The 13,525-nt window shown below is 41.5% G+C and overlaps 1 protein-coding gene across 3 annotated transcripts in view; it reads right to left on the bottom strand.

Moving 5' to 3' along the window:
• Nucleotides 1–7,571: 7,571 nt before the first annotated feature.
• The window catches only part of BOD1L1 (biorientation of chromosomes in cell division 1 like 1), a 180,129-nt gene continuing 174,175 nt past the window's right edge, over nucleotides 7,572–13,525 (bottom strand). For all 3 annotated transcript variants that reach the window (XM_081332391.1, XM_081332392.1, XM_081332393.1), the window contains exons 16-17: nucleotides 11,303–11,446; nucleotides 7,572–9,338 (exon numbers count right to left, since the gene is read on the bottom strand). In XM_081332391.1, coding sequence (XP_081188517.1) covers nucleotides 9,230–9,338; nucleotides 11,303–11,446 — 253 coding nt within the window. In that variant the 3' untranslated portion in view covers nucleotides 7,572–9,229. The remainder of the gene's footprint in view (nucleotides 9,339–11,302; nucleotides 11,447–13,525) is intronic.

The raw sequence follows: 13,525 nt of genomic DNA, 5'->3' as shown, positions 1-13,525 counted from the left end.
TGCTCCTGGGGAGGAAAGCCATGGCAAATCTAGACAGCACACTATAAAGCAGAGGCTTCACCCTGTCAACAAAAGTGCATATAGTCAAGTCTATGGTCTTCCCAGTTGCAATGTATGGCTGTGAAAGTAGGACCATAAAAAGGCTGAGCGCCAAAGAATTGAGGCCTTTGAACTATGGTGCTGGAGAAGACTCCTGTGAGTTCCTTGGACTGTAAGGCAATCAAACCAGTCAGTCCTAGAGGAGATCAACCCTGACTGCTCTTTAGAAGGCCAGAACCTGAAGTTGAAGCTCAAATACTTTGGCCACCTAATGAGAAGGAAGGACTCACTGGAGAAGAGCCTAATGCTGGGAAAGGTTGAGGGCAAGAGAAGAAGGGGATGACAGAGATTGAGGTGGCTGGATGGAGTCACTGAAGCAGTAGGCATGAGCCTAAATGGACTCCAGAAGATGGTAGAGAACAGGAAGGCCTGGAGGAACGTTGTCCATGGGGTTGCGATGGGTCGGACACGACTTCGCAACTAACAACAACAAAAAAAAATTAAGACTTGTATGCCTTTCCTTGGGTATGTTTCCTGCATCTCCTGATTGTTATTTGAGTTTTTTCTTTTTTCTCATCACTGCCTACCTCATTGTTTGATTGGTTTTGGGTTCTGGAGATTCTAAAGATTGGTCACCTTTCCCTCTCAATTTTAGTTTAAAGCCCTCCTGATGAGTTGGGCCAGTCTTTTTCCAAGTACATTTTTCTCTGTTTTCATGAGGTGCAGTCCATCCCTTGCCAAGAGTCCTTCGTGTAGGAAATGCATGATCCAGGAAACCAATGTTTTCTTGGCCACATCAACCCTTTAGCCAATGGTTTATTTCTAGAATTCTTTTTTCCATCAATGGGTGTTGTCCTTTTGCTGGGAGTACTGATGAAAACACTACTTGTGGTCCTAGTTCCTTAACTTTATTTCCAGTTGTTTATAATCTCTCACTATTCTACTCAGGTTCTTTGTTTTGTCACTCATCCCAATGTGGAGGAGGAAAGGGTAGTAATCTATAGGCCTAGTTATTTTGGTTAGGTTCTCAGCTACATCTTTGATTTTTGTTCCAGGGAGACAACATACATCCCTGGATTTTATGTGCGGTCTGCAGATGGCTGATTCTGTTTTTTTGAGGATAGAATCTCCTATTACCAACACTTGCCTTCCTTTTTGGGGGGCTGCACTCTGGGGTGTTAATCTGTTTGTCTCAGGTGTTTTTGTTGATGTGACTTTTTTAGGGATATTTGAAGTGGCTTTTAAAGGAATATTTGAAGTTGTTTCTTTGCTAGGTGTCTGCATGTTTTCTTTGAGGGGGAGGTTATGGGTCTGCGTGTTTCCATCTAAGGGGAGAAATTGATTTTTCAGTTTTAATGGGGCTGCTTCTGGTTGGGTTGGATTGGGTATAAGGGGTTTGGTAGTTGTATGCTGATTCTTTCTTTGAGTATTGTGTTTCCTTCTATGTGTGACATACCTCCATTCATCTTCCTCCAACGGTTTATTAGTAGGGTCAAATCCTCTGGGTGTTATTTGTCCATTATTTGGTTCAATTTTGGTAGAGCTTTCTTTTATACATTGGGGTTTGGCTAGAGTTGCCTCCAAGTCCCTTACTTTTTCCTCCAGTAGTTTACATAGTTTACATCTAATGCATGCATAGTTTAGGTGTTCTTTGGGCATAAGCACATACATGGAACACACATACCATGATAGTATCAGTCACCTGATCCATGGGTTTGTTGTTTGAAAATCTCTCTTTTTGGTTGGTGGATGTGCTTTGCTGTTAGCCTTGTTTCTAGCTTCTCTGTTTTAGGTAATTATGCCTATTTTTTCTATCCTTTTTTTCTGCCTGTTTGTGCTTGGTTTTTTTGCCTTGTTATTTAGGTATGGATAAAAGTATGTTGCAGTATGCCCTTTGGTTTTAAAGGAAAAAAATGCAGTTTATATTGAAGTTAAAAGTTAATGTTAGGATAGGGCTATTTAACGAAGGGAAGGGCTGCTTTCTCCTCAACCAGGGATTTGCTTTTAGCTTTCTGCTCTCTGCCTAAAACTTCATCCCTATCCTTCCTTTTCTTTTTTTTTTTTTTATTGAAAAGTTTTAAAAATACAGTTTTCCTTTAAAAAACCCCCTTCCCCCTCCCTACCTCCCCTCCCTACCTCCCCCCTTCCCCCCCCTCCCCCCCTCCCTCCTCCCCCCCCACCTCCCCCTAACCCCCCTCCCCCCCCCGGACTTCCCAGAGCTAAATACAAGGTATATATATATAAAAAGGCAATCATAAACAACCATATACTAACAACTATAAATTCTAAAATCCATCACTCTCTAACTTATATAGGATCAAACAAAACTTAGCATTATTAAATATATATAGAAGACAAAATAAAAAAAGAAAAAAGAAAACGAAAGAAGACTTATTCAAATGCTAGATAAAACTTCTTGACCCTATACTTATTCTGGATAAACTCAATCCATTTTCTCCATTCCATAATATAATGTTCTTGCGAGTAATCTTTCAAATAGGCCGAAATCTTCGCCATCTCTGCCAAGTCGGAAACCTTTAAAATCCACTCTTGTATAGTCGGCAGTTCCTCTTTCTTCCAATATTGACCTATCAAAAGTCTTGCTGCCGTAACTAAATTCAACATCAACTTAGAGTCCACAACTGTAGCGTCAACAATTATTCCCAACAAAAAAAATTGCGGACAAAACTTTATCCTCCGTTTAAAAATCTTCTGCATATTCCACCAGACTTTTATCCAAAAAGCCTTGACCTTTTTACATGTCCACCATATGTGAAAATATGTTGCCTCTTCATCACCACACCTCCAACATTTAGGCTGATAATTCGGATACATACTTGCAAGCTTTTTAGGATCTAGATGCCATCTATAAAACATTTTGTAAAAGTTCTCTCTTAAACTTTGAGCTTGAGTGAATTTTACATTCCTCACCCAGATCTTTTCCCACGTGTCCATTGTAATAACTTCCTGAATGTTTTGGGCCCATTTTATCATACAATCCTTAACAAGCTCTGTTTCTGAATCGATCTCTATCAATGCAAGATATATCCGTTTAATATGTGCTGGTCCTTGATTTCTCTATCCTTCCTTTTCTTAATTTGCTCCTTGTTTATCTCTATCCTCTCTGCCTTGCTTTTTTGACTGCTTTCCTGTGCTCAGCTGGTCTTTCTAACTGCCCCCAGCTGTTGCTCCTGAGGTTTCTTCTATGTTTAGCCAGTCTTTCTGTGCTGAGCTGGTCGAATAGCTGGTCTTTCTGAGCTGGGCAGGTTTGCTAGTTGTTTTTTAATAGCTTAATAGCCGGGTTTTCTCCGCTAGGCCTTCCTATCAACTGCCTCCATCCGTTGCTCTGCCGCTCCATCTCCAACGTTCAGCCAGCTTATCTCAAGCTGCCAGTTGGGTCCTCTGCTGCTCTGCCATGCTGCCTCATTGCCACCTGCAGGCCTCCTGGTCAAGTCCTGGTAGCACGTGGTCTGCTGCCGTCTGTAGGTCCTGGTCTACTGCTGTCTGTAGCACCTGGTCTGCTGCCGTCTGTAGGCCAAGGTCTACTGCTGTCCGTAGCAACTGGTCTGCTGCTGTCTGTAGGCCCTGGTCTACTGCTCTCCATAGCACCTGATCTACTGTGCTGCAGCATTCCACCACCCCCCTCCACCAACAGCTCCAGAGCCACGTGGCTCCCATTTGCTGGTCCGTCGCATGGGGTTCTGCTTCCTTCAGCAAACAGCGCTGCCTGGATGGTTCACAAATTCTCCTCTTTTCTCCCTGGCTGGGTCTCCTCCCTGCTCCACTATCTCACCAGCTCTCCTTTTCCTCCTCTCTGCCAGTTGTTGCACTGCCCTCAGTCGGCTTTCCTCTCTGCCCCACAGCTGATTCTCCTCTCTGCTACGCAGATCTTTCTTCTCCTGTTCTCTTCTCCAGTCTTTATTTTTCTGACTTATTTTTCCCTTTCCCTCTCTGTTTTGTCTTAGTTTAAGATAACTTAATTTAATAGCAGCTTCTCTTCCCATGATGTAAACATGCTTCCTCTGTGGTTGCCATCTTGGAACCCAACAGTTTGGCAAGATGTTTTTAACAAATCCATGCTGGTTACTAGTTATAACTTTGTTTCTAGATGTTCGCAGATCTGTTTTTGATTATCTTTTCCAGGATCTTCGCAGATTATTGATGTTAGGCTGATTGGTCTGTAGTTTCCTAGGTCTGTTTCCCCCCCGATTTTTGAAGATGGGAACCACATCAGCTCTTTTTCAATCCTCTGGTAGTTCCCCAGTGCTCCAAGATACCGTATTTATCGGCATATAACACGCACCGGCGTATAACACGCACCGCCGATCACATCCATTCGCGCTGCTGTGCGGTATTTACTATGGGTCATTAACATTATATCGGCGTATAACACGCACACATCATTTGCCCCCTATTTTCAGGAAGAAAAAGTGCGTGTTATACGCCGATAAATACGGTATTTTAAAGATATGATACAATGGTTCTGAGATAACATCTGCCAGCTCCTTCAGAACTGTGCAATGTAATCCGTCAGGTCCCGGTGATTTATATTCATCAAGGTCAGGCAAGTATTCTCTTACCATTTTCTTATTTTATTTTTTATTTCTAATCTGTCTTTTACAATTATGTTTTTAGTAGATTGGGCTATAGTTTCTTTTTGTGTAAAGACTGATGCAAAGAATGAGTTAAGTAGCTCTGCTTTCTCTCTACTGCCTGTTACTTCCTTGCCATCTTCTCTCTTTAGTGGAGTTACTGTTTCCTTGACTTTTTTGTTATTTATATGTTGAAAGAAATAATTTTATTCTTTTATTATCTTTTATTATATAAAGATGGCTCCAATAGCATGTGGATGAACTGCTTTTTTCCCAGACCTGAGTTTTTGGTGGCCTTCAAACTTGAGAATCTTTGCTAAGATGCTTATAAAACCCTACTTTTATCTCAGCTGAGAAACTAAAGATCAAAGTTAAATCCAAGATCATTTCCCCTCTAGTTGGGACAATTACTGTTCTAATGAAGCTGCTTAATCTAAGTGTTGTGTCTCTCTATGTTACAACATATGGTTGCATATTAGTGACTTTGACTGATCTTGAAAAAAGCTGAGCTGAGCAGGACTGGTAGATATTTAAACAGACCACTTTGGAAATCCCAATGCTGAAGACTAGTCTAAGAAGCCAAAAACGACCTGAAAGAACTCCCCTATAAAATCCAGTCAATTTGTTCCTAAGCTAATTTTCTAGTTGGAAGAAATTCTTCTTAATACAAGATGCAGTCTGTTAAAACTAACATGTAGTGGGAGAATCTATCTTCTATTACTTTAGTTCATTGGGCTAAAGATCTGTATTTATATTCAGACGAAGTCCAGGACAGTCCAACTGAAGTCAGATGGAATGGCCAAAATCCTTGGAATTATGCAATTTGCAGGCATAGATAGAGATAGCAATTGAGTCAAAGAGCCAAACAGGAAATGTCCATATTTGATGGCTAATACTGTAACTATAAGAAGAAAGGGATTAAATTGGTACAACTATGATAGCTAGAGCTAATGAAGTTTCTATGTTAAAGAAAGTGACAACTTCAGGGGGAAGGGTTTTTTGTGCAAAAAAGGGGGGCAAAGCTCTGTGGCTGCTTCCTTCCCCCATCATCCCTGCAACAGAGATTAATTTGGAGGGGGGAGGAAGAGTGCATTTTTGCAGCTATGAAGGCTTGCAATCTTTTCTGCCATTGCACCATGCAAGACAACTATGAAGGTCAATTGAAATCTTTTGAGTCTTTCTGTACCCAATAAGTTGGAGTTAAAAAAGATATGTCAAACTCAACATCGCGAGCCAGATCCAGCCCGTCATCTGTTTAGATATGGCTTGCGGAGTGCCCTGGAGACAGGGAGGGGCCACGTCCCGCCACCTTGGCCTGGGCCCAGCCCAGCCAGGCACTTGCTTCTAGGTGCACGTACAGGAGGTGGTGAGCATGTAGGGGCTGGCAGTGCCCAGCAGCAGCTGCCCCTTGGCCACTCACTGGCTGGCAGTGATGGCCAGTTTGATGTGAGCCTGGAGTGTCCAATAAACTGCACTTAGCCCTGCCCCACCTGTACCACACTTGCGCACCTCAGTTCCCTGTAACCAGGCTACCCCTGCTCTGCCACCTGCCTTGCCTCACCCCCACAGCAGCAGCCCTGTTCCCCCCTTCTCCAGCCTGGGAATCTCGTGAGCCCAAAGGGGAACCTGGCATTGCAGCCTGGTGGGCGAAACAGCCACCTCAGAGCAGTGCCTGTGAGTCTCACCCCCTCCTCACTCACCATGAGCAACCTGGCCAAAGACAGCGAACACAGCAGCACCAGCCTCGAGGAGATAAGTGTGGCTGGGCGCCCCCTCGGGGAAGCGGGGCTGGGCTGGAGGGTCTTTTTTGGCTCTTTTCCTCCCACCACTGGGGGGACATGGAGAGGTTACTCTCACAGGTACTATTTTAATCCAGGTTTTGCCTAACCTGTATTTGTACCTTTGGTTTTTACCTGGTCAGGAAAAACCAAAGGTACAAGTATAGATTAGGCGAAACCTGGCTCAAAAACAGTAACTGTGAGAGGGACCTTGGAGTCCTAGTGGACGATCACTTAAACATGAGCCAGCAGTATGTGGTAGCAGCCAATAAAGCTAATATAATCTTGATTGTATAAACAGAGTCATAGAATAAAAATCACATGAAGTATTAGTACCGCTTTATAGCGCCTTAGTAAGGCCACATCTGGAATACTACATCCAGTTTTGGTCACCACATTACAAAAAAGACCTTGGAAAAAGTGAAAAGAGGAGCAACTAAGATGATTAAAGACCTGGAGATGAAAACATATGAAGAACAGTTGCAGGATTTGGGAATAGCCAGTTTAGAAAAAAGGAGGACTAGGGAGACATGATAGCAGTATTCCAGTATTTGAGAGGCTGCCACAAGGAGGAGAGGGTCAATTTATTTTCCAAAGCACCAGGAGGCAAGAAAAGAAACAATGGATGAAAACTAATCGAGAGAAGCAACCTGGAATTAAGGAGAAACTTTCGAACAGTAAGAACAATTAACCAGTGAAGCAGCTTGTCTTCAGATTTTGTGAGACTGGACAGCCATTTGTCTGAAATCCCAGCTCTATTCTGATTTGAAGTGGCCAATATGGATGCTGCGCCTTGCCCTCCAGATGTGTTTCCCCTGCAGCCTCTGCAAGCAGCTGTCTGATGATGGCTGAGCTTCCCAAAGTGGAGGTTGCTTTCTTCAGATGTGGCCCCCGCAGTTTGCACCCCCTCTTCTGCTATCTAGCCAGCATTGCCTGCGAAAGCTAAATTTTGGATGGATATTTTAAACTGCCAACAGTTTGGGGAGGCAAGGAGCTTGTAGGGCACCAAGCTGTCCCCATGTTGAGTTTGTTCCATGCCAACTTAGCCCTTTCGAGTCAGCGGAGCTGGGCTGGCTGCACCTACCCAGCCATGCCCACCTGGCCATAAAGAGTCAGCTGTACTGTGTGGTATTGAGCCAGCCACACCCACATCCACCTAGTTGTGCAACCTGTTACCACCCAACCACACCTACCCAGCCACGCCCATCTGGCCCTTTAATGGCAACCATAATGCTGACACAGCCCTCAATGAAATTGAGTTTGACACCCCTGAGTTAGAAGATAAAAAATGTCCATAGCGCATTATTAAAGTGATAAAAGTTTTAATCTGCCATAATTAAAAATAGAAAAGGATTAAGAACTTCTACTTGAAATGCAGGGGCATCCACAGAATATCATCAAAAAGGCCAAAATGGCAGCCACAATAATGCGACTGAAGCTTTGCACATAAAAATCAGGCAGTTTTGACTATACTCTCATGGCCACCATTTTTATTTTGTTTATATACTACAGACCTCCTGATGAACATGATTGACCCATGCTGTAACTTCTGTTTCTTGAGCCTAATCCTAAACAAAATGCCATCAAATTGCTGGGCTCAGAGCATCAGACATTTCAACTTGTGCTTAGTTTGCATAAACATCAACAGGATTCAGAAATGTTTGGGATGACAACCTTTGAGTGTAGACAACAAATACATGCAAAAATCTAACAATTCAAAGACTGAGACTCTAGTTTGGAAACATTTTGTAATTTATATATAAACATTCAAATAAGAAACAAACTAGAATATTTGACAGAAATAACCTCAGTACAACAAAAGATCCCCAAACAAAAAAAAACCAATTAAAAATCAATGTTGGTGTCAGTTATAAAAGATGAATATCAACATTTTAAAATAATCTCAGAATATTTGGCAACTTACATTTTTGCAAGAGACAAATGTGATTAACAATAAAAAAGCTTTACATGGAACTCAAATTGAAGATTTGTTCTTGAGAGAGTAAAATGCAAGTCTACTAAAACAACTAACCAGATTCTACTTCTTTAATACTAGTGGATAAAGTAGGCATGTTGCCAATCTTTTCAGTCCTTTTTGTTTTCCATTTTTCTATGGAAAAACAAAAGCACTGGGAGAAGAACAATTAAGAACTCCACAGAAAGGTGATGTGCTCTTCAGCCGAAAATTCTTCTTTTACTGTGTTCTAGCTGGGACACTGGGAGAAATTTTACAAGTGAGAATACATTTCCAAAGGAAAGGGCACCTTGAACTCAACACTGTAAATGCCATTCTTAACTCTTAGCATAGAGAAAGTTACAAACACAACAAGAGAAGTAACCAATCTCTCCTTATGCCTATCTACTTGACCCAAACATGCGAGAATATTCTGAGCCACATTAGCTTTCCACTTTCTTCTCTTAGTCCTACCCAGCGCTAAGCATGGCAGCACAACATTTAATAAGCCAGTTAAAACAAGATGATATAATACCAGGTCTTGCAGTCCAATAAAATGTTCCCATTATGTTCATACACAATAAAATACAATCTTTTTTTAAATAAATGTTTTATATACAAAAGGTGTTAAGAGGCCACTAGTAAAGAGTGGATTGGAAACATCAGCGAATTCCTCCTGGACCCAAAGAAACTTTCTCTAATTCATACTGCATAAACAAATACCGTAGTTTATAAAATTGTTTAAAATATTACATGTGTATTATAAGTTACATCTTGGAAATAAACACATGCAGCTCCCCTCCTCAAGCTTTATACAGCAGAGACAGTTCCCTCCCACCCTGAATCCCCACTGACATGGGTTCCAACTATCGCTTGGACTTTTTCATGTCAGTCTCATCGATCCTCTGCTGATCCTTCTTACTTGACACTGGAGGACTTGCTTCCCTTCTGCGCTTGGTGGGCTGAAATTTTGAGCTGAAAATATCAAAACAAATTTAAAAAGGGTAATTATTTTTAGTAAGCATGGAATCCAGTGACTAGACCCATAAATCTGCTTTGAAAGAGAGTCCCCAATAATACCCCATTGTTGGGATCCTGGCTAAATTGGGAAGCAAGAGAATGTAGTGCAAAACTGCTCTTCCACTCTGCATCTTCTAGCTACCTGACAAGGCTTGCTTGGCTGCTCCTCCTCATCAAAAGCATCTCTGGAAAAGCGTCTGCTACCACTTTTTGTCCCTGGCTATCTTGATCCCACTCCATTTTCTCATTTGTATCGACTGCAACCTATGTGATTCACAGCCAAGACATGGATGTAGAACTCTGGAGCTTTCCACTTGACAGATCCCAAACATCTGGATACCTCCCTCTACTCTTCCCATCAGACCTCCTTGACCTCTGAATCCTATAAAAACTGAATTTTTCCATGAGCGTTCTGCTTAAATGCTCCAGCTTCCATTTTTCAACTAAATAAAATGATACATAGAGCATATTGTTGTGGTTATGCTTGCTTCCTGGCTTATTGTATTTATGAATTGCCTCAATTATAAGAGACTCTGGAGGCTGCATATCCTGGGCATCCTTCCTGTTGAGCCCAATGAATACAACAATTACATTTATATTCAGCCAATCAGAATAGAGCTGAAAAGGACATTGGAGGTCTTCTAGTCCAACCCCCTGCTCAAGCAGAAGACCCCATACGATTTCAGACAAGTGGCTGTCCATTCTCTTTTTTAAAAACCTCCAGTGATGGAGCATCCACAACTTCTGACAGCAAGTTGTTCTGTTGGTTAATTGTTCTCACTGTTGGTAATGTTTGTAATGTGGCAACAAAAACTGGATGTAATATTCCAGGTGTGGCCTTACTAAGGTTTTATTAAAGCGGTACTAATACTTCACATGATTTTGATTCTATACCTCTGTTTATACAAACAAGGATTGTATTAATTATTTTGGCTGCTGCTGCACACTGCTGGCTCATATTTAAATGATCATCCACTAGGACTCCACAGTCCCTCTCACACTTATTGTTTTGCCTAATCTGAACTTGTACCTTTGGGTTTTCCTGCCTAAGTGCAAAACCTTGCATCTGTTCACATTAAATTCCATTTTGTTGGACAGGACCCAACAGGTCTGTCAAGATCTTTTTGGATCCTGAGCAGTACAGATTTGTGCACAATTTAGCACCTGCCTGAGCCATGAGAGACTTGTCTTATAAAGCTTATTTCCTGTTCCTATGGATCATTCTTTTGTTTTTGGTTAGCATGAGCAACTATCCACCATGCTCAATCTTCCAAAATTGCCTGGGTATCTGACTTTTCCTGTGGCCAATACCACCTTCATCTTAAAATGAACTCTGGACTGCCACTTGTCAATAAGGGTTTCTACCACATAAGGCTGCTCCGGAGAAATACAGATCCTAAGATTTTTGGGTTCTCGACTATGTTGTTACAAAAGTAAATAAACTGTACTGAAGCAAAATAGAAGCTCATAATTTATATGAATAAAAAATGAAGATAAAAGATATTTTTCTCCAAATTCTGGTAAATGCTGGAAGCTATCTTTTTAAGCACAGTAACAGAGAAGCCCCCTGCCAGATCATATCTGATATCCAGTTATAGACAGCCAGATGCTTCTAGAGCAGTGATGGCGAACCTTTTAGAGACTGAGTGCCCAAACCGCAACCCAAAACCCACTTATTTATCACAAAGTGCCAGGGCTGCATCAGCATTGTGGTGGCCTGGGGGGGGGGGCGCAGGGAGGTGCCTCTGAGTGCCACCTCTGGCACGCGTGCCATAGGTTAGCCATGACTGCTCTAGAGCATAACAGAAATAAACAGTGTGTCCTGTAGTTATCCCACCAATTCTGTGGCATCATTTTGGATAGTAATGATCAAACAAAAGGAAGGAGGAGAATCTCAAGTTACTTTTCTTTCCACTTACGGGGCCAAGCGAGGACTTTTGTTCACTTTTGCAGTGGCAGATGATTGCTTTTTCTCTGCTAATTTCTGACGATTTGTAGGAAAAGCTGGGGATGGATTCTGACTTTTAGATGTGGCTCGGGTTCTTGGCTTGTTTGGCTGCTTCCTGAAAAAAATAAGCATAAAAACTGAAGAAAAGGCCTTTTTAGGTTCAGGTAAGATGATCAATTAAAAGCATAATCCTAAAAATTGGAGCTTGGGAGAGTGTCAATTACATTTCTAAGAAATCAGATTATTATTATAATGTGACAGGAAAGCAGAACTGGTGGTTTGATTTCAAGAATGGCAAACAAGCAAGGCTGCCTCACAGTGTCTCTTGGTGAGCCTCCTTCTGTAAATGCATGAATGGATGTGGCTACATATTGTTCTGTTCTAAGAAACGCTAGCAAATAATTTTAAGGAAAGACATAAAAAATGTCTGATCCCCTGAAGAATAAGCCCCATTGTCACATGTTGTTTCAACAGAAGCAGCTACTACAATCATAGAGTAACAGAATAACAGATTTGGAAGGGACCTTGGAGGTCTTGTAGACCAATCCCCTGCTCAAGCAGAAAACTATGCCATTCCAGCGAAGTGGCTATGCAGTCTCTTCTTAAAGCCTCCAGTGATGGAGCACCCACAACGTCTGAAGGCAAGACATTCCACTGGTTAATTGTTCTCACTGTTAGGAAATTTCTCCTTGGTTCTAGGTTGCTTCTCTCCTTGATTAGTTTCCATCCATTATTTCCTGTCTTGCCTTCTGCTGCTTTGGAGAATGGATTGACCCCATTTTCTCAGCCCCTGCTGGCTCATATTTAAGTCATTGTCTACTAGGACTCCAAGATCCCTCTCACAATTACTCCTATTGAAGAGGTTTCACTTAATCTGTAGCTTGATTTTTCTTGCATTAAATGTAAAACCTTACTTTTCTCAACTCTGAATTTCATTTTGTTAGATAGAACCCAGTGTTAAAGTCTGTTGAGATCCATCTGAATCTTGAGTCTATCTTCTGGGGAGTTGGCTATTCCTGCCAGTTTAGTGTTGTCTGCAAATTTGATGAGTTTCCCTTCTATTCCCTCACTGAAATAATTTATGAAGATGTTGAAGAGTACTGGACCTAAAATGGAATCTGGGGGGTATCCCATTGCTTACTTCCCTCCATGTAGATGTCGTTCCATTAAAGATTACATGTTGAGTACAGTTGGCCAGCCAGTTACAAATCCATCTGGTAGTGATACTGTCTATCCCACATTTTTTTAGTTTACCAAAAAGTAGGTCATAGTCTACTTTGTCAAACGCCTTAATGCAGGGGTCCCCAACCGTGGACCAGTACTGGGCCGCAGCATGCCAGCAAACGGTCAGCACAAACAAGCAAAGCCCCATCTGCAGGATGCAGGCAGCACACAAAACCATACCCCCTCTGGTCTGCAGAAAAACCTCTCTCCACCTAACTGGTCTCTGGTGCCTAAAAGGTTGGGGACCTCTGCCTTAATGAATCCAAGTATACTATGTCCACTGCATTTCGCTGGTCCACTGATTTAGTCACTTTGTCAAAGAATGAAATAAGATTTGTTTGGCATGATCTGTTTTTGACAAACCCGTGCTCATTTTTGGTTATAACGTTGCTTGCTTCTAGATGTTCCCAGATCTGTTGCTTATCTTTTCCAGGTATTCATGTCAGGTTGACTGGTCTGTAACTCCTGGATCTGTTTTTCCCCCCTTTTTTCAAGATGGGAACCACATCAGCTCTTTTCCAGCCCTCTGGCAATTCTACCTCTCTCTCTCTCTCTCTTTGTGTGCGTGTGTGTGTGTGTGTGTGTGTGTGTGTGTGTGTGTATAGGGTTAGGATTTTTAAAATAACATTCTTATATATATAGCAAACAGCATGTTGTATTTAAAAACAATGAATAATAGTTAATTATAAATGATACATTAATCGCTCAATAGTTGTCTTCTTACTTAATATATATTCAATGTCACATATCACATGCCTTTCTTTCTAACTCGTTTTTCTAGCCATTGATAAAAATTATCCCATGTTCTAAAATATGCTGAGTCTTCCTTCTCTTTTATCTTTAATGTCAATCTGTCCATTTCTGCACAATCTAAGATTTTCTTAATTAATTCTTCTTCCATTGGTAAGATTTTCATTTTTCTAGTATTAGGCAAATACAATTCTTGCTGTAGTTAATACATGTAAAATTA

This window comes from Vipera berus (assembly GCF_964194415.1).
Source record: "Vipera berus genome assembly, chromosome: 7".
Lineage (NCBI taxonomy): Eukaryota > Metazoa > Chordata > Lepidosauria > Squamata > Viperidae > Vipera > Vipera berus.
The sequence above is the reverse complement of the archived record's forward strand: the minus strand, read 5'-3'. Positions and strand labels throughout refer to the sequence as shown.